Consider the following 25,460-nt stretch of genomic DNA (forward strand, 5'->3'; position numbering starts at 1 on the left):
GGGCATCATGCTTGGGACCCGAGATCTTGGAAGAACCCGGTCTTGGGAGGGATGGGGCCACACCCCCTGCAGGGCAGAAGTATGGTATCCCCGACTCCGAGGACCCCTTCTATCCATCGGTCCCTGCAGCAGTGGCCAGCATCACTCCCTGGGGTCACTCATCCAGAAGCTGTCTTCTTTCTCAGACCACGAATCAAAGGTACAAAGGTTAACTTACACATTACCCAGCTGAGCACTCCAGCCTCTCCTGACACTCTGTCTTGAAGGGGCAGCCCAGGCTGGGCAGGTCCCACACCCTGAGTGTCCTGGCCATGCTTTGGGAAGAAGCCGAGCCCATGCTGTTCCCCGCTGCCCCCTGACCAGCGGGCAGAGGTCTGTCCTGCACAGTCATGGGTGCCCCTGGGCATATCTGTGTGCTTCTGGTTGCCACCCTAAGTCTATGTCTCACGGTGGACAGGGCCTGGACCCACAGCTGGAGCTGCTGGCCTAGGAGCCCCCAGAGAAAGAAACAGGAGACAGAAGTCCCAGTTGGCCCACAGAGGGTGAGGGAAGCCCCGGAGAGAGATGCACTGATGGCCTTGCCCTGGGGCCAGGCCAGCTGTGCCCTGTCCCAGAACACTGGGCGGGGGGGAGTGGGGAGCCAGGCCAGGTGTGTCCTATCCCAGGACAGGACATGCCGCCCAGCACCCCCCGCGGGCTCTCAGACATGCAGCCGCACCTCCCCTGCAGTCAGTCCAGAAACGTAGCTGGTGTGGGACCTGCAGTCTCGGGTTTGGAGGCAGGCTCGGGGTGAGGCTCCCAGCCCGCCCACACAGACCCGCAGAGGCAGCACGTCCTCCCATTCGGCACCTGCCCAGGCCTGGGGGGCTGGCTGCCCAGCACACGTTAATTACGACAGGGTAAACAACCGCGTTTTGAAAAATGCATGTTTCTATGTGATTGCTTTTTTTAATTGGTTGGTTTAACATTTGAAATTTGATTTAATTTCAACTTGATTTTCCTCACCATGGGGTCAGGCTCAGAGCTGGGGAAGTCATTACCGGAGCGCCTGTCATTAGCGGCGGGGATCCTGGAGCATGCGCACCTGACCCCCAGGGGCCACTGTCAGCGCGCTGGCACCAGGGTAGCGGCACTCGAAGCAAGTGGGGGTGGGAGGAGGTGGCCGCAGGGATCTATCCCTCCCAGTTTTCCCCTCCTCCGGAGCCTGGGCTCCTGGGGCGGCTGCACCCCCAGGCCAGACCCACACACCCTTCCTGCCCGCTCTCGAGCTGACAGGCGACAGCTCCGGGCAGCCTGTCCTGTGGTGTCTGTGAGGCGACACAGGAGGCTGGGCGGCTGGGGCGGTCTCGGGCAGGCAGCTGGCCTGGTGCGGAGGGTGACACGCTCCCTGTGGCAGACAGCCTGGCCCCACACCTATCCTAATGCGACAGAGGCTGAGTCCACCTGGGAACCCGCCGGGAGGACAGCATGAGACGTGCACCCGAAGAGCCAGGAGCTCTGCCGGCCAGGTGTGTATGCTCAACGGCAGCCCCATCGCCCTGCTCATGCCTCCCCACGCCCCGAGGCCACCAGGAGGCCACCCGCCATCCCCTCCGTGCCAGCTGGCCCCCACACAGGTCAACACCACGGGCAGAAATGCTACTCTCCAGCCACGTGTTCCCTACACACGTTCCGTGCTTTCCTGTCTCACGTCTTTGCAGAAGCTGGGTCCTCTGCCCACGTAACCTGCTCCTTGCAAGGCCCTTCTCATCCCTCAAGGGCCGCCTCAAAATCTGCTTCTGTGAAACCTGCCAGAGTCTTCAGACAGAATGAGCTCCCTCCTCACTTATTCATTCTACATCCACCCGTCCATCCACTCACCCATCCATCCACCATGTCTGTCCATCCACCCATCCACCTGTCCATCCACTCACCCATCCATTCACCATGTCTGTCCATCCATCCATCCACCCATCCATCCACCATGTCTCTCCATCCATCCATCCACCATCTGTCCATCTTTCTATCCACTCACTCATCCACCCACCATCTATCCATCCATCCACCCTTCTACTCCTTATCCATCCATCTGTCTGTCCGTCCATCCACTCACCCACCATCTGTCCATTCACTCACTCACCCGTCCACCGTCTATCTACCCACCCACCATCTGTACATGTCTATCCACTCACCCATCCATCCACCATCTATCTGTCGTCCATCAATCTATCCACCCATCATCTGTCCATCTATCCACTCATTCATCCACCATCTGTCTGTCCATCTATCCATCCACTTACCCATGCATCCACCATCTATCCATCCATCAATCCATCCACGCATCATCTATCCATCCATCCACTCACTCACCCAGCCACCATCTGTCCGTGCATCCACCCACCCACTGTCCATTTGCTCACTCATCCATCCACTGTCCATCCATCTATCCACTCACTCATCCAGCCACCATCTGTCTGTCATCCATCCATATCTGTCCATCCATCCATCCACCCACTCACTCATCCAGCCACCATCTGTCATCCATCCATATCTGTCCATCCATCCACCCACTCACTCATCCATCCACCACCTGTCTATCCACCCATCCACGATCTGTCCATCTGTCTATCCACTCACCCATCCATCCACCATTTGTCTGTCCATTCATCCACTTACCCACCATCTGTCTGTCCACTCACCCATCCAATCATCATCTGTCTGTCCATCTACCCACCCACTCACCCACCATCTGTCCATCCACTCATACAACCATTCGCCATCTGTCTATCCATCCATCTACCTACCCAGCCCCGTTTGTCCATCTGTCTACCCACTCACCCATCTAGTCATCATCTGTCTGTCTACCCATTCATCCATCTATCCATCCACCCCTCCATCTACCCCTGATCTGTCTGTCTATCCTGGCTGCCGGCTCCTGCTCTGGCCCTGGCACCCATGGGCTTCCCCCTTCCCTGCCCAGTGGGCCCTGGTTTGGTGTAAATGGTGCATCTTTCAGAGACCAGTTCTGGTATCATGTGTGCCATTGCGTCGCCAAGGATTTGGGCTGGCCCCTGCTCCTCTCACTGCTTTTGTTTCCTGGAGGCCGTCCGGCTGCCTGTCTGGTTCTCAGCCATGCAGCCATTGCCCAGCATGGGGCTGGCACAGACGAACAGCTAAGTGTCTGTGGCCTCTGGCCCTGTGTCCCCCTGGAGCTTCTGAGCCGTACTTTTGGAAGCTTGATGGGGAGGAGGGGCTCCCCAACCTCCACAGGCCATGTGGATACCCCTAGCACTACAGTCATTGGTGATGTCCCTGTCCACACAGCACCCATGTGGACACCAGGGCCACCCTGCTTGCCTGTGTGCATCTGTCCCCCACCCCCATGTCAGACCCACGCTGAGCCCCTTGTCCTGCACTGCCCCTGCCTCTGAGGACGGCCTCCCTCCCTCCGTCTCGGCCTGCCCAGCCCGTCCCAATGGTGCTCACCACCCTCTGCCCACCTCGGGTGCTGCCTGGCTGCCCCCCCCCACCTCAGCAGCCCCATCAGCCTGCCTCCCCTTGACTCCACCACCCCGCCCTGTCCCTCCATCCTCCTTGGAGCTGAGGCGCTGCCTGGGAGCCGACTGTCCATGGGCTTCGCGTGCACTCCCCACAGCCCATCCCGAGGCAGGACTGTGATGCCCTGGCTAGGGCCGCAGGTGTAAGCCCAGGGTGGGCGTGCTGCAGGTACTCGAAGTGTCTACGGGAAAGGGGAAGAGTTCCCACGTCTCAGAACACCCAACAGACACCTGCTAATGTCCCTGGCCAAGGCCTCCGGCCCGACCCTGGGTCAATCCAGTGAGAGCTCACCACCGCCATGGCTGCTGCTTGGGAACAGAGCTCAGAGAAGAGGGGGCCCAGTCCGGCACCCGTGAGACAGAGCCAGCAAGCTCTACCCACGTGCCCGGCACACACGTCATAGCAGCTCTGTTCACGGCGGCTGAAGAGTGTGCGCAACCAGACTGTCTGCCAACAGACAACGGATAAACAAGACATGGTCACACACACTGCAGTGTCACTCGGCCATAAAAAACGAGCGCAGTGCTCACCCCTGCTACACGTGGACCAACCCTGACAACCGGACGAGAGTGAGCGAAGCCAGACACACGGGGGCGCGTGTTGTGGGACTCAGCGGATGTGCCATGTCCAGAAGAGGAAGAAAGGTTGGTGGGTGCCAGGGCTGGGGGAGGGGGACAGGGAGGGTGGCACAAGGACACGCCCCCCAGGGGGGCACACCACTGTGAATACACTAAGAGTCCTGCGTCATGCGCTTGAAAAGGGGTGATTCTGCGGTAAGTAAATCGCATCTCAAAGATGCCACGTGTGACTGTGAGGAAGTTGCTGTGGTCACTTCTGCAAACAGACCCATCTCCTGGAACAGGGGCCAGCAAAGCCACGGCCTGTGGGCCAAACCCGCCATCAAGGTCGTGTACATGAAGCTGGACTGCCGTGCGGCTGTGGGCTGTTACATATTCATCTGTGGCTGTGTGTGTCTGATGCTGGCGGAGCCGGACACTTGTGACAGGGAATGTGTGGCCTCCAAAGCCCCAAATCTTCACTAGCTGGTCCCTCACCACGTTCGTCAACCCCTGCCTACACACTGTCCCAGGGACCAGCGCCCAATCCTGACCCTGACATGCCTCCTCTGGGAAGAGAAGCTGGGGAGTGAGTTGGGGTGCACCCCGTCCCGAGACCTCAGGCCCAGGACAGTGTGGGGACCCGCACACGGGCCAAGGTGCCCTCCCTGCAGCGGGCTCAAGAGTCTCCCCAAACCCCTGGGCTCCAGTTCACGGGAGAACTGCTGGCCGTCACTCACACGTGTGGTTGGCATGGGCAGAGAAACAGAATGTGCCAGAAAGACAGATGGCTCAGAAGCAGTTTGGAGGGACCCCTGAGCAGGAGGGACATGGCCTTGCACTCTGGCGTCAGTGGCCTCGCCGTGACTACGAGGAGTGCCCCGTCCTCTGTGAGCATGTTCACGTACTGTCTACAGAAGGGGTGCAGGGCAGGGAGGCAGGATGGGGCACTGAGGACCGCAGATGGAGCTCCGTGGAAGACAGAAGCCACCTGAAGCCCAGACCTTCCAGGCTCTTGCTGCAGGTGATAGCAGGCCCACTTCTCTTCCACCAACCCAGGGCAGAGGCTCCATGCGGGCAGACTGAGGCACTTACCTGGGGGTGGAAACAGGACTGGGACTTGGGGCACACACTCGGGGCACACCCCTGCCTCCCTGTGCCACCTGGGCTAACATGACACAGGCCACTGAGGCCAACACCGTGGGATCTGTGGGCATGGCAGACTTCCTGGGGAGACCTATCCAGTGGTAGCCCTGCCCCAGAGGCCACACCAGAGAGGCAGAGCGGGTGAGTGAGGGGCCAAGGGCATAAGATGTCACCCGTGAGAGATGGGGCCATAGGACGGTGTCAGATTCCAGACCAGCATGGGCCGGGGCCAGGGAACAAGTGACTGGGGGCTGCCCAGTGGCCGAGGCTAAGCATAGTCGCATCACACATGTGGCTGAGGGAGAGCTGTCTAGGTACCAGCCAGCGAAGAGCAGTGAGGGGTAGGGCGGGCCTGGGGCAGCCCCCCAGGACCTCGGTGGCCAGCAGGGTAGGAGACGTGACAGTGAGAAGGGGAGACGCCCCCACGGCCAGGCAGCTTGTTCCCAGACACCCTGGGCCTCCAGATGGCAGGTGCCGTGCTCTGTGGCGCCCTATGTGGGCGGCAGGGCCGTGGAGGTCTCACGGCACCCTGCCTGCTCCCCACACTCCCTGTGCCCTACTCAGGAAAAACGGCTTCTGTATTATTTACAGTGGTGGCGTCAGGGAGGAGGGGCCAGACAGGCAGACGTGTCTCCTTCCGACTCGGGGACCAGCGGAGACCCCGAGCAGGGCGTTCGGTTAGTATCAGCGCGGCGCAAGGAAGCGGTCCCCTTGGCAACCAGAAGCCTTTCACACAAGCTCCCTGAGGAACGCCCTCCACAAACTTTGATGTCAACTAATTAAGTTTGCACAGTTAATCAGGACTGGCTGCCTCAGAGACTTGGCATCCACAAACGCAGAGCCGGGCCGCGGGGACATGGGGCACACCAACCCTCCTGCCTGCATGCCTGCTCAGACGCAGAGGCTCAGGCCCACGGCGCCACAGGTGCCCTCGTGCCAGGGTCTCGGCAGCCCCACGAGCTGGACATGGGCTTCTAGTGACCCATGAGTGCCCCAGGATGGGCGGCTCAGCCCAGCAGCGTGACAGGAGCAGGGGACCTGCCCGGGGCAGTGCTAGTGGGGCTGGTGGAGACTGCTGCCGCTGCAGGACAACAGACACCCGGGGATGGACCTGTGTGCGAGGCCCAGAGGGGAGACAGGGGCCGGAGTGCCTGACCTGGTCCCTCGGGACTTGCTAACAGTCGCCTAGAGCGAAGAACGACCCTGGTGTGTGACAGCATCTTCTGCAATGAGCGACACTTGCTCGAAGAAATCCTCTGGGTCTATGTCCTTCATGCGCTGTCCTGCTCTGCTCTGCTCTGCTTGAAGGTGCAGGGGTTGGCCCAAGGGTCCTTCCTGGTTCTCTGAAGTCAGGGTCATGAGCCCTCTGTGGCCCCCAGGGGGTGGGTGGTGGCAGACTAGGACCAAAGCCCCACCTCCTGCAGGACTGGATTAGCCAGAACCTTCCAGATCTGCATGGCTCCTCGCTCGGGCTCCCTTCCTTCCCCAATGCTTGGCGACTCTGAGGGCAGCCTGGGCTTCCCTGACCTCTGACCCTGTGCCACGACCTCCCACATCTGTCCTTCAACAGCCAATGCTGAAAGTGACATGTCAGTGAGGCCTCCCGATGCCATCAGCAGCCCCACCACGCGACTGCCCCGTGTGATGCGCTCAGGACCCTTCTAGCCTGGCGGCGGCCTGTGCCTGCACAAGGAGCCCGCAAAGTGCTGACGGCCACGCTGGCAGAGCAGAGAGCTGAATCGGCGCTCTGTGCAGGGACCACATGGAGGGGGGACCAATCAGGGCCCGCCGTGCACTCGGCTTGCAGCCCGCACCGCCGATGTGTTGGGGACGTGCCCCATGTGCACACAGGTGCTCCGCGGTGACACAGTTTGGACCAAAAGGTCCCCAAAACAGTGACAGGCAACAGTGGCCCCGGACATCCGCCTCAGAGGCCTCAAGGGCCTCAGGGAAAACGTACGTTGAACTGGTCTGGGGGTACCTGCTACGGACTGATGTGCGTCCCCCAGATTCGCAGGCTAAAGCCTAATGCCAACGTGGTGTGCCAGGAGGTCATGAGGGGGGTCGGTGCCCCTACTGAGACCTGGGGGACCTGCTCCGCTCTGGCGGCTGCACCCTCGGCCCTCCCGCCATCAGAGGGCCCTCCCCCAGCCTCAGTGGCCTCCGCGTGCGGCCACCTGGCTGCAGGGTCTCCACCGCAGTGTGTGGACGAGACGGGACCCCACGGTGTCCCCCGCCTCCAGCACCAGCGATTCCCTCTGTGAGCCGCAGCCCTGCCCTCCTGCTTGTGGGGTCGGTTGGTGCTCTCCCTGCCAGGCTGCCAGTCCCGGGCTCGCTCTCGAGGCCAGGAACCCCGGCAGGGCTGGCCCATGCTGATGCCGGGCACCCGGGGTGCAGGTGGTGCAGACCTTGCTCCGTGTGCCGCTCCGATGTCTCCCCCTCCGGCCTCCGTCCCAAGGCTGAACCACACCGGGAGCAGTGACATGACCAAACGTAACCCCTCTCGGCAGCGGAGGGGGAACTCAATGAGTCTGTCACCAGTGCAGGATCCTGCACGGCCCACGCCTGCCGCCGCTGTGCTGGACCCCTGCTCACGGGGCAGGCGCAGCATCTGTGATGGCCATGCTGTGCAGACCCTATCGGGTGCCATCAGGCCGCCTGGTTGAGTGGCCAACAGGTGGCTGGCTGGAGGGCAGCATCCCCCCCTGCCCCTGGCGGTACCCATGTGAAGTCCACCCTTGGTGGGTCAATGGTGGAGACCCTACTGACCTTCAGCCAGTAGAGTGACAGCAGCTGGCCTACACACCACACTGCCAAGCAGGACAGGCACCGCCCCCATCCCGGCACAGCCAGCAGTAAGATCCGAGCTGGCAGGGTCCTGCCACCTCACTCCCGATCATGATGCACACGTACCTAAGGTTCCATAGCACAGACCTCCAAAATCCAGAGTCCTGCATTTCCAGCCACCAGAGCGACAGCCTTGCCCGAACATGTGCTCTGCAATGCTGCCTGGGCCGGACAGGGAACACACAGCCACTGACTTGGCTGAGGGGCTTAGTATCACCGCCCTGAGTGTCCCTCCTTTGAGCCACAAGGAGCTGCACGTGGGCACTTCAGCTCATGACCACGTCTCCACGCTGTCAGATTCTGTGGCAGTCACCCCTGCTGCTGGGAAGGGCCTTCTTTGGCAGCTGCACCTGAGGTCTGGGTAGCCCCCTGCTCCAGGCACGCTACCTCCCCGGCTTCCAGCCTAAAAGGCAGCAGCCGGTCTCCAGACCTTGCCACAGGGGCAGCCCCGGGCATGGCGTCGGGGTGCCTGCACCCAGCTCTGCACACGGGTCCCTGCCTTGAGGAGCTTGTGTTCCTGGGGGCCCTATAAGGCCCGCTTCAACGTCCCCTGGCTCCTCAGAGCTCCAGGGCCCCTTGTGTGGGTTCACAGAGAGGCTGGGGTTTGCAGGAAGGCAGATGCGGACCAGAAGATGACGGGCCGCGTGCTTGCTCCCACCTCCCACCAGACCACTAGCTTCAGAGTCCCCAGCCCCAGGTGTGGAGGCTGGGAGCGCGCAGACACATGGGAACTCGCCCGCGGAGAGGAAGTGCCGGAGGAACAGATGGTACGGGCGACGCTCACCTGGAAGGTGCCAGGTGCCGGAGAGGCGCGGTGAGGCAGCGGGACGTGGGGGAGGGGTGGAGGGCAGAACCCCGACAGGCACTGGTGGAGAGGGCGGGGGCCGCTGGGGAGCCGGGCGCGTGTGTCGTGGACAGGCCGGCGTGGGCCACAGGAGGTGGCCGTGCGGCGGCAGTGCTGGTGTGCGGCGAGCCTGGGGTGGGTGAGGAAGCCACTTACTCGCTCCCGTGGACTCAGGGGCGGCCACACTTCCACAGTCACAAGGAGGCGGCGGCGTTTCTGTCTCTGGTATGCGCCCCCCCCCGAGCTGCTCCCAAGCCCTGGACAGCCCGTGGCTGTGCTGCAGGCCGCCCTGGGCGCTGCACGGGTGGGACGCGCTCATGGCAGGAGTGGCGGCTGCATTCACTCATGGTTGGCTGTGCCTCTGTGGCTGCGGCCCTGGGCACACTCCCTTCATAGGGCTCCACTGACGCAGTGGACGGAGCAGGCAGAGGCAGCCGGGATGTCACGTCACCCCCAGGGACGCCCAGCAGGCCTCCTCTCCTCCATGTGCTGACCTGTCTCTCCTCCCAGGAGAAGGCTTGAGCCCATCTCCGCTCTCCCACTGGGGCCGGGGGTTCTGCCCTCCTCCTTGGGCTCCAGGGAGCAGCGCAGGGCCCGCAGACGGTGTCCGTGAGTGACAACCAGCGCCAGGCCTCGTTGGCGCCCAGGGCCGGCCCTGAGGGGAGGTCTGGTCAGAGAGGGCGCTGTGGCGAAGCGATAAATTAACAAAATGACGGAGCCAACGGTGAACCCCACCAGCCAGGGGCAGGGACTGTGTCCCAGGAAAGAAAGCCAACATCCGCCCTGGCCGGAGCGGGCTCGGCCTCTGATCCGCAATCCCGCTCATCCCGAGGTCAGAGGTCAGGACAGGAACGGCCCCACCCTGCCCCGTCATGGATGTGGAGGCCCGAAGGGACGTGGAGCCAGGAGGAGCGCCTCGGGTGGGCCGACTGTGCCAATCCTGGCTCAGCGCCTTCTGCCTGGGGCTTCAGTTTCCCTGTTCCCGAGGGTGTGGTGGCAGCCCCCGCTCCTGCGCAGTTTCGAGGACTAAGGAACAAGAAGCAGCAGGCAAGGAGCAGCGGTCATGGCCGCACACAGGCCAGGGTGCCCCTCGGGCTCTCCAGGGCAGGGGGCCTCCCACCGTGCGGCCACAAGGGTGGTCACTCGGGGGCGGGGAGCTGTTGCCGCTGGCGGGTCAGGAGGGTGCCCAAGAAGAGGGGCATTTGGGCTGGGTCCCTGAGGGGAGCAGGTGTGGTGGCAGGATGGGAGTGGTGTTCACTGTGCCAAGGCTGCCTGGCAAAGCCCCGGCTGGCTCTCTGGGGCTGGGGGCAGTTTCCGGTAAGAGGGCGTCACTAAAGACCAACGAGAGGCCGGAAAAACGGACAAAATACACACAGTAACTATTGGCAGACACTGGGCAAGCAGCCGCAGCAGTCCCTGAGAAAGGAGACACATGAGGGGTCCGTCACTGGGCAGGCGGCCCTGCTCAGCAGCGCTGAGGAGCCAGGTCCTGCAGGACAGAGCCCACGTGGGAGGAGCTGGGCGGCGGAGCTCCACGGCCCGGGAAGGCCACCTGGAGCTGCAGGTGCACAGGGGCCTCACCGGCCAGGGAGGAGTGTCCAGTGGGCACCCAGACATTTATCAGAGTCCCCGGGAAGGTGAGGTCTCAGCAGCAGCGGGAATAAAAGGAAACTAGATGAGCCCTGACCACGCTTAAAAATCAGCCTCCAAAGGCCCAGTTAACCTACCTGCCTGCCAGAAAAAGGCCAATCTGCTCAAAGGGGGACGCTCAACAATGTCCCATTCAGGACACCCATCACCGCACAGGAAGTGAGGAAGCATGCAGAAAAGGCAACCGTGACCTGTAACCAGAGAAACAGCCAACAGGACCAGGTCCGGAGACGAGGCATCGGCACACAAGGGCCTGAACACGGCAGGGTGAAACGCTCCCGGGCTCACAAGAAGACATGAACATAGTGAGCGCGAGGAGCATGGCCCCCGACGACCGGGGCGTCGCCACCTACGCGCCCCAGCCCCCCACCCCCCGATGGCAGCAGCAATAGGTCCCTTCGCAGGCTACCGAAGTCACTGCGGCACCCCCCGCAGGCGGGCTCACTGGCTGCCGCACTAGGAGAGGGCCACGTGGCGAGCGAGCCAGTGAGGCTTCCTGCCGAGAGCCGCACGGGTGTGAGGGCAGGATCTGTGCGCCTCCTCAGCCGTCCGCCCGGGCCGAAGCCCACGGGCACCCTCGGGCAGCCCCGGAGCCAGAAGCCCAGCTACAGCGCTCCCGGGGCCCTGGCCCTCAGACACCGTGACGCGACCGGCGCCTGTTGCTCGGAGAGATCTGTTACAGACTGACAGGTAACTAAAACGAGAGCGAAAGAGAGACATGAAAAAAGAACCAAACGGGCCTTGGACATGAAAAGTACAGTATCTGAGACAAAAAATCTACTGAACGAGACGCACAGCAGATGAGCGGCTCCCAAAGAACAGGTCAGTGAACCAGAAGATGGAGCAACAGAGACTATTCAAACTCAAACACGGAGAACACACGCGCGGCAGGGCAACACCGAGTGACCTTCCCTGTGTGTTGACTGGAGCCCTGGGAAGGGACGGGCACAGAGACGACAGCTGGGTCATTGGCGTTTACTTAACTATAAAACCACAGATCCGAGAAACCGCAGGAATCAGCCCAAGGAAGAAAGGTTACGGACACGGGCCGAGGTCAGATCGCTAGCCTTGCAGGCCCCCCGATGCTGGGGGCACGGCCCCGCGCGGGGCCCCAGGCTCCCACTGTGGTGGAGGAAGGTGGTGGTGTTCAGGGGGCTGCCGACAGTTGAGAGCACAGAGCGTGAGGGAACCAGGCGGACTCCCGAGCCAAGCTTTCCCCCAGACAGCAGGAGCTGTGGTTTGATCAGGCTTCTGTAGCAACGCTGCCCAGGGACCCGAGGCACGAGGACTTCCTCTGGGTGGGGTGGGGACAGACTCCGACGGTCCTACCCTTGAACGGATCCTCTGTGGGGTTACACGGATGACGCGCCTACCAGGAGCCTGGTCTGCAGGTGCGGTCCTCCCAACGCTGTCTCACACCAGTGCACACACACACGGACTGGAGGACCGGGCTGAACGTCCGACCACGAGGGAACACGCTCCATCAATTAAGGCAGGACCACAAACAGCACCTCACGTGACTGTTGAGCCCATCGCTGTGACGAACATTTAACTGGGTAGAAAACGCTCATCGTCTGGCGTTGAACGAAACAGGAGACAAAACTATGCATTTTGGGGCCCCTTCACTAGGAAATGCACACGAACACGGAAGCGGGCCGTTAATGGGCCAGCGCTGCCTCTGGTGATGGGGTCCCGCGTGGCTGAGGTTTGCCCTGCAGGCCCGTTTCCCACAACTGCTTTCATAATCAGGACCTGGAACTGTGTGGCCACCAAACGAGTGTGGCCTGCGGCGAGGAAGGGGGTCTGAGTCCAGGCCGGGGAGAGGGTCTGCAGCTGCAGCCACGGGGCCAGGTGGCGGCCCCGGGGGTGGCAGGAGCAGACCTCACTGTGAACGCGGACTGTATGCTCCACTCACCCCCCGCCCCCTCAAACTCCTGCTCACCTGGCATTCCGAAAAGTCAGCTTAAGCCCTCAGCCCCCTGTCTTAAAACCTCTTGAACGAGCTCCTGCTGCTCTCAGAATAAAGGGCCAACACTCTTCCGTAGCCGCCAGGGTGCCATGTGCCCCAGGACCTCACCAGCTTCCCCTCACACTGCCTCCGAAATCCCTGGGGTCTAGCCCCACAGCCTTATTTCAGTTCTGAGGACACCTGGGCTTCCTTGACCACAGGGCCTTTGCATAAGTTGCTGGAATCGAAACCAGCTCTTCCCTGTGCACTTTGCTGCCTCATGATGTGAGGACCCACTGTCCGCTGGACAGAGATGGCCAATTTGCTTGGGAAGAAGCTGTCGTCCCAAGGAGTCACCAGCCTTTCTCGAACACCTCTCGTAAGCAGGAAGGCAGGAGTGCACACCAAGCCAGCCAGCTCTTTACTCATTGTTGTGAATTTTCTTCCCAACGTTGGGGAGCCTTTCCTTATCCTGAGCTGAGGGCTGTGTCCTGGTATCCCTGCTGCTGTCCAATCCTACCTCCAGGTCCCCCAAACAAGCCAGCCGCCCCCCACCCTCACCCCCAGGAAGGTCCAGGAAATACCAGAAAGCGCTGGCTCTGGCTTGGTAGTCATCCTGGTGAGCACAAGCCTAGCCTCTCCTCCCTAGGCCCAGGGGGAAGTGTAGGCAGAGGGGCTCGGGGGCCACCGCGCACTCTACACGACTGCTCGGATATTCTGGGTCACCCCAATTCCCGCGCCTGCTCAGCGGAAGAAATGGGAGAGGTTTTGAAGTCAGCATGCATTCAAACCAACTCTATTTGAAATTCAGGGGATCCAAAAAAGGCAAATTCAAATTAAAGTGTCTATCTAGACTTCATTGTTACAGCAGGAGATTGGAATGCTCCACGAGTAGGCTTCTTCCGACAGGAGCCTGTGCGTGGTCTCGACTGCCTGTCAGGGGAGGAAGTGAAGGAGAAAGAGCCCCCCGCTCCAACCCGGGCCTCCCATGCGGGAGCTCTGTTAGTTCTCCACTTCCTGGTGGGGCTGCGTGGACACCCAGGGTCGCCTGCCATCCTCCCTCAGCCAGGCCTCGAGCCGGAGACCCAGTCCGCACAGAGCTGGGGCGAGGCTGGGGCCAGGAGGAAGGAGAGTGGTTCTTCTGGTGACGCTGGAGGCCTGAGGGGTGGCGAGGGACCCGTGAGGCTTTGCCCCGGGCAGTGTGGTGGGGACTAGCTCACCAGCACTCCTCCCAGGAGCGGCAGTATTCTGAGCGTCCAGGGCTCTCCCTCCAAGCCAGGAGAAGCCCCCTCCCCGCAATGGCCTGGGGGCCAGTCTGCACACCGCACCTCAGCCTCAGCACGAGGCAGGGCAGCTCCCGTGCCCAGCTCCCCCAGCGGGCAAGGCTCCCCTGCCAGGAGGCTCACCCAGCACGGTCCAAGTGCCCTTAGGGCCCTTTTCTCCTCTGCTTTAAAAATCAGCGAAAACAGAGCAAACCCCTTTCTTTTGCTGTTACGCAGCTCAGAAACGGATACTCCAACTCTGATTCTAGGATCTGACCCGAAGCACCTGGACAGTCGCTGCCACCCTGGGACCCCACCCTCGCATGCATAAATGCACGGGTGAGACCAGGCTAAGTCCCAGTACCTCGGAGTCCTGACCATTCTGCGAGAGTTGCCGTGGAGCCACGGTGGCAGGGTGGGTGCAGAGGCTCTGGCTTGAGCAGACCTCCAGGCCCCGACTCCCGGGCTGCGCTGGCACCTCCTGGACAGTCAGGCCCGCAGGCCACGCAGCAGGGGTGTCTGCCTGCCCCCGCGTGGCACCCCAACAGCCAGTCATGCACTGCAGTAAACCCTCGGGGAGACTAGCGCCAGGACAGGGGCTAAGATGTTGGCCACCAAGAGGCAGGGCTGGCACTTACACACAGGGCTGCTCTCAGCCAGCTGGTCAGAGAGCCGGATGCAGCATGCCCCGGCCAGCCAGACCTGTCAGCAGCCGCTGGGCAGGGCAGGAGTGCCCACCCATCTGCCTGGCAGGGGCAGACCACAGACTTCCCCAGATGTCAGCCGAACCCCCGGCCTTGGTACCACGGCCCCACCAGCATGCCAGCCCACGGGGAGGCCCGCCCGCTGCTTCCGTGGACGGGCCTTGGGTCCTCACTCACACCTGCCTGCATCTCAGACCAATCACATGAAGCTTGTTTCAAACCAAAAGCACATCACAGAATGGCCTGGTCCAGACCGAGGGGAGCCCGAGGGCAGGCTGGCAGGGCAGGGAGTCAGGGGTCGCTCTGGGAGGGCAGGCATTGCACACGGGTGGTGACAGGAGAGCTGCGGGGGACCAAGGCCAGACTGTGCCCACCCCATGTGTGACAGGCCTGAGCGGCCCGGGCAGGACGTTCCTGTTTGCGGGCGAAAGCGCTGGGACGCTGGCCCCTGCAAGCCCACCCCTTAACCCACTCTCTCCTACCGTCGGGGCATCTCTGCCTCAGGATCCGGGACCCCTGCACGGAAAGATGGCAACGCAGGGAATGGCCTGCATCAGCTAGACTCTGCACGGGGACGGCAGGCCCCTTCCTCCCACCACCAAAACATCATCAAACCGTCAGACCCACCGCCAAGGGGCTCAGAACACATGGCGGGGTGAGGGTCCACAGCAGGATGGAGGGGAGTTAGGATCCCCCCAGCCAGCCTCAGAGAGGGGTGGACCCGGCTTGGGACCAGCCCCTCTCCTGACACAAGGCCCTAGCCGAGGAATGGGCCCTGGGACCGGTCCCTGTGCAGGGCTCCATGAGGGGCTGCCTCCTACCCGCCCACTGCCCGGGCCCGGCCCTTGGCCCTACTTGGCCACCATCTAAGGTCCTCTGCTCTTGGCTCGCCCCCAAGCACCCTCCGTCCCCAGTGCTGGCTGGAGAGCAAGGGCGCTTCTCGCGGGCCTGGGAGCCCACGCCCACGGCCGTCAGCACCATGCAGGCCAGGTGTGCCCAGATGAGAAAAACCTCAGGAGACCATGCAGTGGGCGTCCCAGGGGCCGTGTGGGGCTATATTGTCAGGGCTGGTTCCTGGTCAACAAGTAGAACTGCCCCAGGGCACGAGGGGGCAGCTCCTGCTCCCGGAAGCCCCTCTTCTTCCTCCTCCAGCCAAGAGCTGTTGCCCTGGCAACTGCAAGGCCCGCCAGCCCTGTGCCAGCAACATGATGCCATGTGGACACTGTCCCACGGTGCGAGCTTCTCCCCTCACCCTGGCCTTGTCCAAACCCCTCTCTTTCTCGGCCTGACCACCCCGCCTCTGGACAGGGCAGCTCTACCTCTCCCCAGCCTGGCCTCTGGCCCCTTCCCCGCCTCTGCTGACCCACAGCAACTGCTCCCACGTGAGGCCACCTCTGTAGCGGGCGGCCCTGCCCACGGTGCCACAGGAGGCCGGTGGCCGGTCTGTGCCCATCGGACAGAGGTCCCTGGGCACTGGTGCCAGCAGGGCCCAATGGGGTGGGTGTGAGCGAGGGTGGCGGAAGGAGCCTGTGCTCTGTGGGTGACAGGGACGTGGAGGAGGGCCAGCCAGCAGACCCACTCCGCTTATGTACGAGGCTGCCCTACGAGCAGGGAAGGAAGGGGGCAGGCAACAGCAGCAAGCGGAACACTCCCTCGGGGGGCAGCACGGCCTGCACAGGCCCCAGCCTTGGCCAGGTCCGCGAGGGCCACACCACGTACGGGGTGTGGGGGCAGAACTCAGAGAGGCTAGGGGACAGAATGGCCAAGAGGTCAGGGATGGGACCGGCAGCAGCCACACACCCAGTTCCTTCCAGGGGCAAGCCTGGTGGACGCAGGGGGCTCAGCCTGAGCTTCTGTCCCCCTGGAGAATGGACGACCTTGGGCAGGACCCACTCTGCTCATCCCCAGGGCCCAAAAGGCAGGCATCTGCTGAAAGAGAACCTGAGGGGGCAGGGCCCGGGTCTGTGGGGGTGCGGGGAGGCTGACGGGGCCCAGGCCCGCACCAGCCCGGCAGGCAGGTCCCAGAGGTGGTACCAGGAGGCAGTGTGCCACATACACCCGCCCAGGAGAAAGCTCCGGGTGTCACGACTACGTGGTGGGAGCGTGGCATGAGAGCCCTCTGGGGCTCCTCTACAGCCGCGTGCTCGGCACGGCTGCGGGACCTGCGTGGGCTCCGAAGCGCCCTCAGGCTGCTCTTTTCTGGGAAAGGAAAGGAGCTGCTTGCAGGGGCCCCTCTGCACCCCAGCCACAGGAGAGGCACCGACCCTTGTGTGCACATGCATGTGGGGGACCGTGTGTGATAGTGTAAGATCTCGGGGCCAAGCCCCAGGTACCACACTGTCCAGAGGACCAGGTTCCTTCACATACATGGGCTGAGGGCCCTGTCGGGACGACCCACGAGGCCAGCTTGGCCATCGGGTGCACACAGAGGGAGGTGAGGCTCACGGAGCTGAAGCCACGTGAATGTCCCACACAGCCCAGGGGAGGCATGGTGACAGTCACACTCGGTGGATCTGACTGTCCCTGCAGCCCCGAGAGTCCTGTCCATCTAGGAGATGCTCACCCACCGCTGGCTCTGGGCCCACACCAGACGCCAAGTGGGGCCGAGTGAGGGCCAGTGCCCCCGGCAGACATGGGCCCCGCAGGAGCGGGCGCACCGCCCAGGACAACCCTCAGCAAAACGCGAGCTGAAGGCCCCCGCAGGGAGCCCTGCTGACCTGCACACAGCCTGCCACCTGACCTGTCTCTGCTGCTCCAGGGACCCTTCCTTGTGAGCCTGCCTCCCTGCCCAGGTCCTCGTTGGCCCGGCCCTCGGTGGAGATGCTCATGGGGGCCAGGCTGGAGGGAGGCCCCGGAGAAGCCCAGACAGGTCCTGATTCTCAGGGAGGCCACACCCGAGCGGGACTGTGAAGGCAGGCTCATCTGGATACATGAAGGTGAAGGAAGAGCACTTGTCCCTGAACACTGGTGAGTGGAGGGCGGGGGCAGGGCGACCCTTGGACAGCTCCGGGGCAAGGCTCGGGGAGCAGGCTGGCACCACCGTGCCTCCAAGACCCCAAAGGCAGAGCCCAGAAGGGAGTGACATCCCCACACGAGCCAGACTTCTCCCAGGGGCACTGAAATCCACACCAGCAAGCGTGGGGGTTAAGAGGTGCTGCCCCCACCCCCAAGGAACAACATGTAGCAACATGCTGACAAGTTCCTGCAGCCCCCGTGTCCCCGGAGCCCTTGCTGCCGCGGGAGAAGTAACTCTGGAACTTTCAGGTCCTGGCCCGCATGGGGTGTGCGCACAGCGTTCGAGTTACCACACAGACCCCTGCCCAGGTCCGCAAAGCAGCCCCACCAGTGCATGCTGCCGCCATGTGCCCTGTGCCCTGGACAGGCGGGAGACCCGGGGATAACAGGGGAGACAGGTGTGGCTACGCGGCACTCGAGCCACTCTGCTGAGGCCAGAAGCCGGGTCCTGCCTTGCTGGCGGGACCCAGTACAATCCCTAGGGCCAGGCGGAGAGGATACCACGGTGTCCCACAGCAATCCCGTCCACAGCTGTGTCCCAAGGGGCACTGGCACGAGACTCAGACGCTGTCCTTACCATCCTCGTCTCCTCCTTGCAACAGGGCCTTCTTGCAGGAGGACGGCAGGAGAATCGTGAACCACGGCCAGACAGAACAAGGGGCCGCGGAAACCAGGGCTCTGGGTGGTCCTGGGAGCTTGCAGGCACCTGCACTGGCGTGAGCACGCACAAAACCCAGTTGTCCTCCGGGGCGGGGGTGGGAGATGGGAGGGCAGCCAGGCCCCTGCGGGGCCCGGCCTGACGAGAGTTCCTGCCGTCCTCAGGGTGGCGGCCCCCCAGGGCAGGCAGCTCCCACCCACACGGCAGCCATGGCCGGGCCGCTGGGCGCCGCGTCTTCTTGCGCAGAGCGCATGGGGTGAGCCCAAACCCTCAATTACGCCGGCGCACATCTGCAAAGCCCGCTCGACTGGAACAGTGCTCAGCTATTTCTAACTCTGCTTGGGCCCCCTTTCTGCCTGAAAAATCATCATTGGGAAGATAAAATAAACCAAAGGGGCCAGGAGGCTACAGTTCACCGTGATCCCCCTCCAGCCTGATTCCACCACCACGTGCGAGTCCGCCATCAGCCCCCAGGCGACAGGGCCCCAATGCCACATGGGGGCCGGCGGGTCACCCTGTCTCTCAGGCCGGCCTCTGTTCTGTGGCATTTCCTGCTCAGGACCTCCAGCCCACAGGGAAGGCTTTTCTGCTGCCCAACGAAGGCTCGGCTCACTGGCAAAGCCCTTCTGATCCCAGGGAGCATCCAGACCAATCTTGCCACTGCGGGTGGGGAAACAGTCCCACAGGGTGCAGGCACCCATCCAAGGGTGGGCGGGCTCCAGGGCCCTGCACATGCCCTCTTGGGTCCTCAGGCAGTGGCTGGGTCCCTGGGAGGCAGTGACCGTCTGCAGAGGATCGTTCTGCTTTGTACTTAGCTTCTTGCACTCTCTCCCCCATCTGTCTGTCTGTCCTCAGTGAGCACCCTGCACGTGCCGGGTCCTGGTCAGGCAGGCGGGAGGGGCGGAGGGTGGGGCGGGGCCTCCTGTCATTGAACAGCAGGCGGGCCAAGGTGACAGGTGAATCGCCGGCGGTCACTTGCAGTCCCAGGCTAGAGCTGTCCTGATAGGCTGGGCAGTTCCAGCCGTGCCTTCTTCGGGGCCCCTCAGCGCAGGAGCAGCTCAGCGGCTCAGCGTGGTCAGTATGTGGGAAGCTGCTGGCCGAGCAAGTGAGTGCACGCACAAACGTCTGGAGAGTCTGTGGACACGGCCATGCTTCAGGGCCCGCGGAGGCGCACAGGGAGCACAGGGCCACCACAGAGGCCGCCCAGGGCCCCGCAGCACGCAGGCACCAGCCGCCTCCTCAGGGCCCGCCCAGTGCTGCCCAAGCAGGGCAGCTGGTGCTGGTGGACGGGCATCGCGGGGCTCTGATGTCACCTCAGGAGGGTGGGGAGTGTGTCTGTGGATGGAAGGCTGAGCCAGACAACAGGATGGGCCCCTCACCTGACCCCTCCCGAGCTCCGAGGAAGGCCCCCCGCAGATGTGCACCGGCCCCGAGCAGCAGGTGCCCACGTGTGTGTGAGCAGTGGGGGGAGGCTGCGATGGGCGAGTGAGGGAGCAGCTGGGGTGGCCCTGGGGGTGGGGGCGGGGGGACTGAGGCCGGCAGGCCCTCATTGCCATGTCAGGGAACCCGGGAGGCAGGTTTCTGTCCTGGGGAGGACGGGGGCACTGGTTAGATGGGGCATGGTGGGCTTCACCAGCAGAACGGAGGGGAAGACCCCTCAGGGGGACCCACAAAGGGGTCCAGTGTTGGGCCTGGGGCAGAGGTGGCAGGACCAGAGCCCACACCAGAATCCTGGGGACTTATAGCCTCACCCCGAAGGGAGAGACGCAAGCTCGGGGCAGGGAGGGTATGCCTGGAGCCCCTAGCCAGCTCCAGATCCCTGTCCCTTCATTTCACCCCACACGGCTTCCAGTCCTTCCCGAAGAGCTGGGATAAGAAGGGCAAATCCCCCACCTGTTCACGCCCACATAGCACCAGGTACCATGGGGTGACAAGACTGCAGACGACAAGAAAACTGCCAGTGTCCTCGGCAAAGCTGGACTTCCAGGGGACTAAGGGACAGGGAACAGGCAGCCACCTGTCCAGAGCCGTCCTCGAGGGGCTGGGCTGCATCCCGACCCGCAGGGCTGCCGTGAGAGGCGCAAGAAGACCCTGCCCCCATGCCCTACTGGGGGTCTGGGCAGGGGTGAGCCTGTGCGTACGCCTATCACACGCACAAGTCCACTCGCATGTGCGCACATGCAGGCTCCCAGCCTCTGGTTCACGGGGTGGGCCACCCCCATCCCGGGAGGCCCCAGAGTGTCAGCACTTGCCAAAGGAGACCCTGACCCACCGGTCATAGTCTCTCACGCTGTCCAACAGAGCTGCCTGGCCTGTGGCCGTCTTCCATGGGTGCTGCCAAGGCATCTGCGGGGGGGGATGCCTGAGAGCAGAGTCCAGGTGGGGGTGCCCCCCGCCGAGCAGTCAGGGACTACCCTGTCCTGTGCCCGGGTCCCCTGCTCTGTGGAAAGGCCGGTGAGGCTGGACAAGGACATGGAACTTGCCGGGCCGTTCATGGAACCACCCCCGAGATTTCCACAAACAAATGACAAACGAGAGAATTGGCTCTTGCCTCGGGGCAGTCCTCCCCATAGCCTGGTGCTCCGGGGGCAGCTAATGCTTGGGCCTGGGGCGGAGGAGGAGGGACCCAGATGGCTGGGAGGGTGCGGCGACCGGGAGCCTGTGCTTCCAGCACTCTGCAAAGCCACCAGAAAGGCTCTGCGCTCTCCAATAGCCCGGCAAGTACTCCTGTGCCAGGCCCTGGCCAGGGCTGGGGACACAGTGCACACGCCTGGGTGGGGGGGTTGCTGAGCACAGCCAGGCCTTGGGCATGGGGGAGAGCTGAAGGTGGGGAGGGATAGCAGAGCATAGGGAGTGGGGGGGGGACAGCAGACTATTTGGGGGGATGGCAGAGAGTCCGGCGGGGGGGACAGCAGCAGGTCTGGGGGAGGAAGAGCAGACTGTTTTGCGGGGACAGCAGAGGGCCTGGAGGTCTGACAGTGATTTCTGCCTGTCTCCACTCTGCAGTGGCTGTCCAGAGTGAACAGGGTTTGTAAGAACGGTACTTCTTTGTTAATTTACTTAATGTTTAAAAAATGTTTAAAAAACCCGTGGGACTTCTACAAGATATGGAACAGCGATCAGCGATGCCGAGTTCTTCCAAGGCAAACGGAATCACACGGGAGTGAAGAAGTACGTTTCTGACAGTTTACCTAGAGACTTAACATGCTTGTTTCACTTATTCGAGGACTGAAGAGTTTCGAGAAACGTAAAGATGGATACACGTGACCCGAGAAGGCAGGGAGTTGGGAAGAGACTCTGGGAGATGCTGGGAGGCTGACGCCAGGCTAAGGCGCAGCTCTGACGTCAGGAGGAGGAAAAGAGGCCACCAGGAAGGACAGGGGACGGGAGGGAGGTCAGGGCTGGGTGCAGGCCTCCGAGGGGGCTCCTCCCTCAGCCTGAGACCTGGCGCCTCGGGGCATTGCCAGCACCTCTGTGAGCGAGCGGCCAGCTGGTCATGGGCTCCCCGTGAAGCTCACGATGACATGAGACAGAAAGGGTTTCGTTTGCTGGCGCGTGCAGAACGCACAGGCTCTAGCCTGTTCACACAAGAAGAAAGAGAAAAGCCGGTTCTTCCTTTCCACAGATGTGGGCAGTGACAGGTGGATGGCCCGCTCCACACACGGCGATGTGAAGTGGCAGCCTCTCTGCCGACCCTGGCCTCCCTGTCAGCCACACCCTGCCGGGCCCATGGCACCGTCTTCACGACAGGGGAGGTCAGAAGGTCAGGCCAGCAGAGCAGTGGTGGGGCCAGCCCTCTTCACCCAAATTCCAGCTCGGGCTGCCGGCCTCCCCCAGGCCTCCCAGTAGACGCAGTAAGCCCCCAGCCCTGCTACTGGGAACTGCGTGCCCCTCACGGGCAGGTCCTTCCTTCCTGGTGACCGTCCCAGCCCTGAAACCCAGAGGACACCCCAGGCCTCGATACGGGTTCAACTCCACAGGCCACATGCTGCCTCCAACTCCGAGGGGACTCCTCTGTGGGAGCCCCCACCCGCCTGGCACCGCGCCCTGGCAGCATCTCCAGAGAGAGTCTGGGGCCAATACAGGCCGCACAGTTCCTGCCCTCCTGTGTGCTGGGGGGGACTCAGCCCTGGCCTCGCCAGCAAGCCTGACTACACGTCCCACAGAGGTCCAGCAGCGTCCCTCTCCCATCCTTCTGCGGCGCGGCATGCTGACCTTGGCCATGGTCCCATGCCAAGGCCACCTCTCTGGCCCAACACGGACCCTCCCCCTATGACTTCAGCCGTGCCCCGAGCGCGGCGGGTGCAGGATGCCCGGGGCCTCGCTGCCCTGCCCCTCCCAGCGACGGGGCCAATGTAGCAACACGGGGATGGTCAACAGCCGGAGGCGGCCAGATCAGGGCACCGGGTCGCAGGGCAGAGCTGGGGGTGGCCGAGGGTCGGCAGACTCCCCCCGGCCCCAGCGGACCCGCCCAAGGCGAGGCTGCGCCCGCACACACGCTGTCGTCCACCAGAGCCAACGGCGGGTCACGGCATGTCCTACCTTGAAGATGAGGCAGTCAGCTTTGTGCTCCGCGTACATGGACGTCAGCCGGTACTGGTTCTCCGTCGTGATGTCGATCTGGTAGCCCGTGAGCGCGTAGCAGACTTTGCGGAACTCCTGGATCTTGGTTTGAAAGACCTCCTTGAGCCGCTGGTTCTTCAGCTCAGCGCTCTCCACCTGCTTCCTCAGCTCTGAGGGGGAGAGGAGAGAAGGTGAGCCTGAAAACCCGGAGGGATGGGACTCGGGCGGCAGCAGGCGGCGGGGTGAGAACCACAGGTGCAGCGTCGAAGGGACGGACAGGCCCTCCGCATCGGCGAGCCCCGGCGTGCGCACTCAGGGAGTGAAGAGAACAAGCCCGCCGACAGCCTGCACGTGTGGTGATGAAGTTGCTCAGCTAAAAACCGACAGCAGAGACTCCGAGAGCCACACATCTTCCCAGCTCCGAGCCCCGGTCCCAGCCCTGGCCTGGTCCCTTTCTGAAGGACAACAAGGGGCAACATGGAACCTGTCCCAGGTCAGGACATGAGGGTGCAGGGACGCCCCCGCGCCACAGATCTCAGGCAGGAATTCTCGCCCACTGGGGACATGCAGGGGCCAGGATGGAGAAGCGCTGGGCGGACGGGCTGGTTTGGGAGGAGAGGCCTTAGAGAGCCCTGATCGAGTCCCCCCCGCCCCCCCGCAGCCGGAGACAAGGCCACCAGGTGAAGACAGGCCCAGGGCCCCGTCTGCCCCCGCGCTTCTCTGGCAGGACCGTTCAGGGCAGAGGCCCCCGAGGCCCGCCCGTCACCCCCGCCACGGTTTACAGCTGTAGAGGAGAAACCAGCCAGGCCAAGTGCAAAGCCGTCGGGAGTCTACACAGCAATTACCACTGATCCTTCACCCAAGGTGCCTTCCCAGTAATTAAACATCGGCTATCCCCCACTAATTAGCGAGGCTGGCTCTGATCAAACACAAGAGCAGCCTCTGTTCCCGGTGGTCCTGGCTGGAGCAGACGACAGGGATGTCCTGGGCAGGGCGGGAACCCAGCTGGCCAAGGGGTGGTGGGGAAACCCCAGGCCGCAGAGCTGGTCGGCCCAGCTTGGAGCTCTGTCCATCGTGACAGGGACAGCAGCCTCTCATCCTCAGATGTGCCACAGGCCCAGGCCCGCCAACCACCAGCTCCCTGGTGGGGCTGAGAACAGGCGGACGTGTTGGCCAGCTTAACGTGAGCGGATGCGGTCAGGGTCACTTCCTGCAGGAGGTGAAGGGGACAGGGAGCCTACCTTCCAGGGAGAGAAACCCACTGGAGACCCTCCACCTGCTCTGCCTTTCCTGACCCGCAGCCTTGAGCCCATCATCCTCCTGCTCTAGGGCGCATGTCAGGCACGCAGTGGCCTCCAGAGGTGTCCCAAAGACCTAGCGGGATCCCCGGGGCCACAGCGAAGTGCTGTGTGGGTTTGGGCCGCACTGCCCGTGGCAGGGGCTCAGCTAGCTACACGACAGGCTCCAGGATGCCGTGCAGCCGCTGCAAGGCCATGCCGAGGGTCCAGACTCTGCTTTACAAGCAAGGGCTTGTGGGATCAAGCGCTTGGCCACGGGCACCTGGCACAGGGAGGGCCGTCCACCCAGGCCAAGCTCTCCACAACCCCACGGCCCCTCACACACTCCGGGCACTGCCAGGGTTGCAACACAGATCCTAGGTCCTGTCTGCACGGCTGCAACTCTGTGGGCAGCCTGGGGCTCGCCAGGTTCTCGCTCTGAACAAGGCCTCCCGATACCAGAGCACAGCTCCTTCTGGCCTCACCGCCACACACGTCCATCCACCTGGCCACATGCCCTGCCCTCACCTGCCCCCCATTCATCACGCAGCTCTGATGGCCCTGGCGGACATCGTTACTCCAGAGCAGAGAGCCTCTCCATCGGGGCGCAGGCACGGAGCCCTTGATTAATCGAGTAATCAGACTGTGAAATCAAAGGGGTAATTGGTGGCTCTGACCCCACACTCGTCCCTGTGTCTCTCGGCCCGCCCACGGAGGATGGATCCGCCAGTGGGAGGAAAACCCTTTCCACAAGGAAAAACGCACAGGCCAAGGTTTTCAGGTGATATCTCACCCGTCAGAGGCTGCACTGCCTTTAATGGATCTCACATGTCCGCTGGGAAGAATTAAATTTTGGTAATAATGCAGCCTGACCTTGGAGAAGGTGTCCAGATGCTGCCCTTCCCACAGTTCACGGACCCCTACAAGTAGACTGGGCTTGGGTCAGGAGCGGAGGAGCCAGACACCTGCCATTGCCCGGGAGGGGCACCCAGGTGCCAGGACACTGCACGCCTTACCCAGTGCAGCCTGCTCAACACAAGGTGAGTCCCACGTCACCCAGCGACGGGCAGGAGAAGGGGGATGGGGGGGCTGTGTCAAGGTCACACGGCCCGTCAGAGGTATAAAGAGGGCTCTGACCCCGGTCTGTGTGGTGTGGGCCGGGCAGGCGGCTGCGGCTCTCGGGGGAGGGGGCAGCGTGTTTGGGAGGGACACTGTGGGTTCCGGCTGAGAGTCAGGGCGAGTGAAGTCGGTGCCCTGACCTCCCCCTCATCTGCCGTTCAATCTCTTATATAAACGTGAATGAATAATTCACACGATGGTTTGGATTAAATAAATAAAAGATGTGCCTTTTGCCTTGGAAATGGCAGTGCCCTGCTGCAGTCTCTCAGAGCGAGCGGAGCCTTCCTCGGGGCGGGGTCGGGGGCCTGGGCACGTGGCGGTCACGATGCTCCT

General features: G+C 62.8%; 1 protein-coding gene across 8 annotated transcripts in view; it reads right to left on the bottom strand.

Moving 5' to 3' along the window:
• Nucleotides 1–25,460, bottom strand: part of MAD1L1 (mitotic arrest deficient 1 like 1) — a 336,658-nt gene that overhangs the window by 23,456 nt on the left and 287,742 nt on the right. For all 8 annotated transcript variants that reach the window (XM_034669697.1, XM_034669696.1, XM_034669698.1 and 5 more), the window contains one exon: nucleotides 22,711–22,901. In XM_034669697.1, the coding sequence (XP_034525588.1) occupies nucleotides 22,711–22,901 (191 nt within the window). The remainder of the gene's footprint in view (nucleotides 1–22,710; nucleotides 22,902–25,460) is intronic.

Source organism: Ailuropoda melanoleuca, chromosome 10 (genome assembly GCF_002007445.2).
Source record: "Ailuropoda melanoleuca isolate Jingjing chromosome 10, ASM200744v2, whole genome shotgun sequence".
NCBI classification, from domain to species: Eukaryota; Metazoa; Chordata; class Mammalia; order Carnivora; family Ursidae; genus Ailuropoda; species Ailuropoda melanoleuca.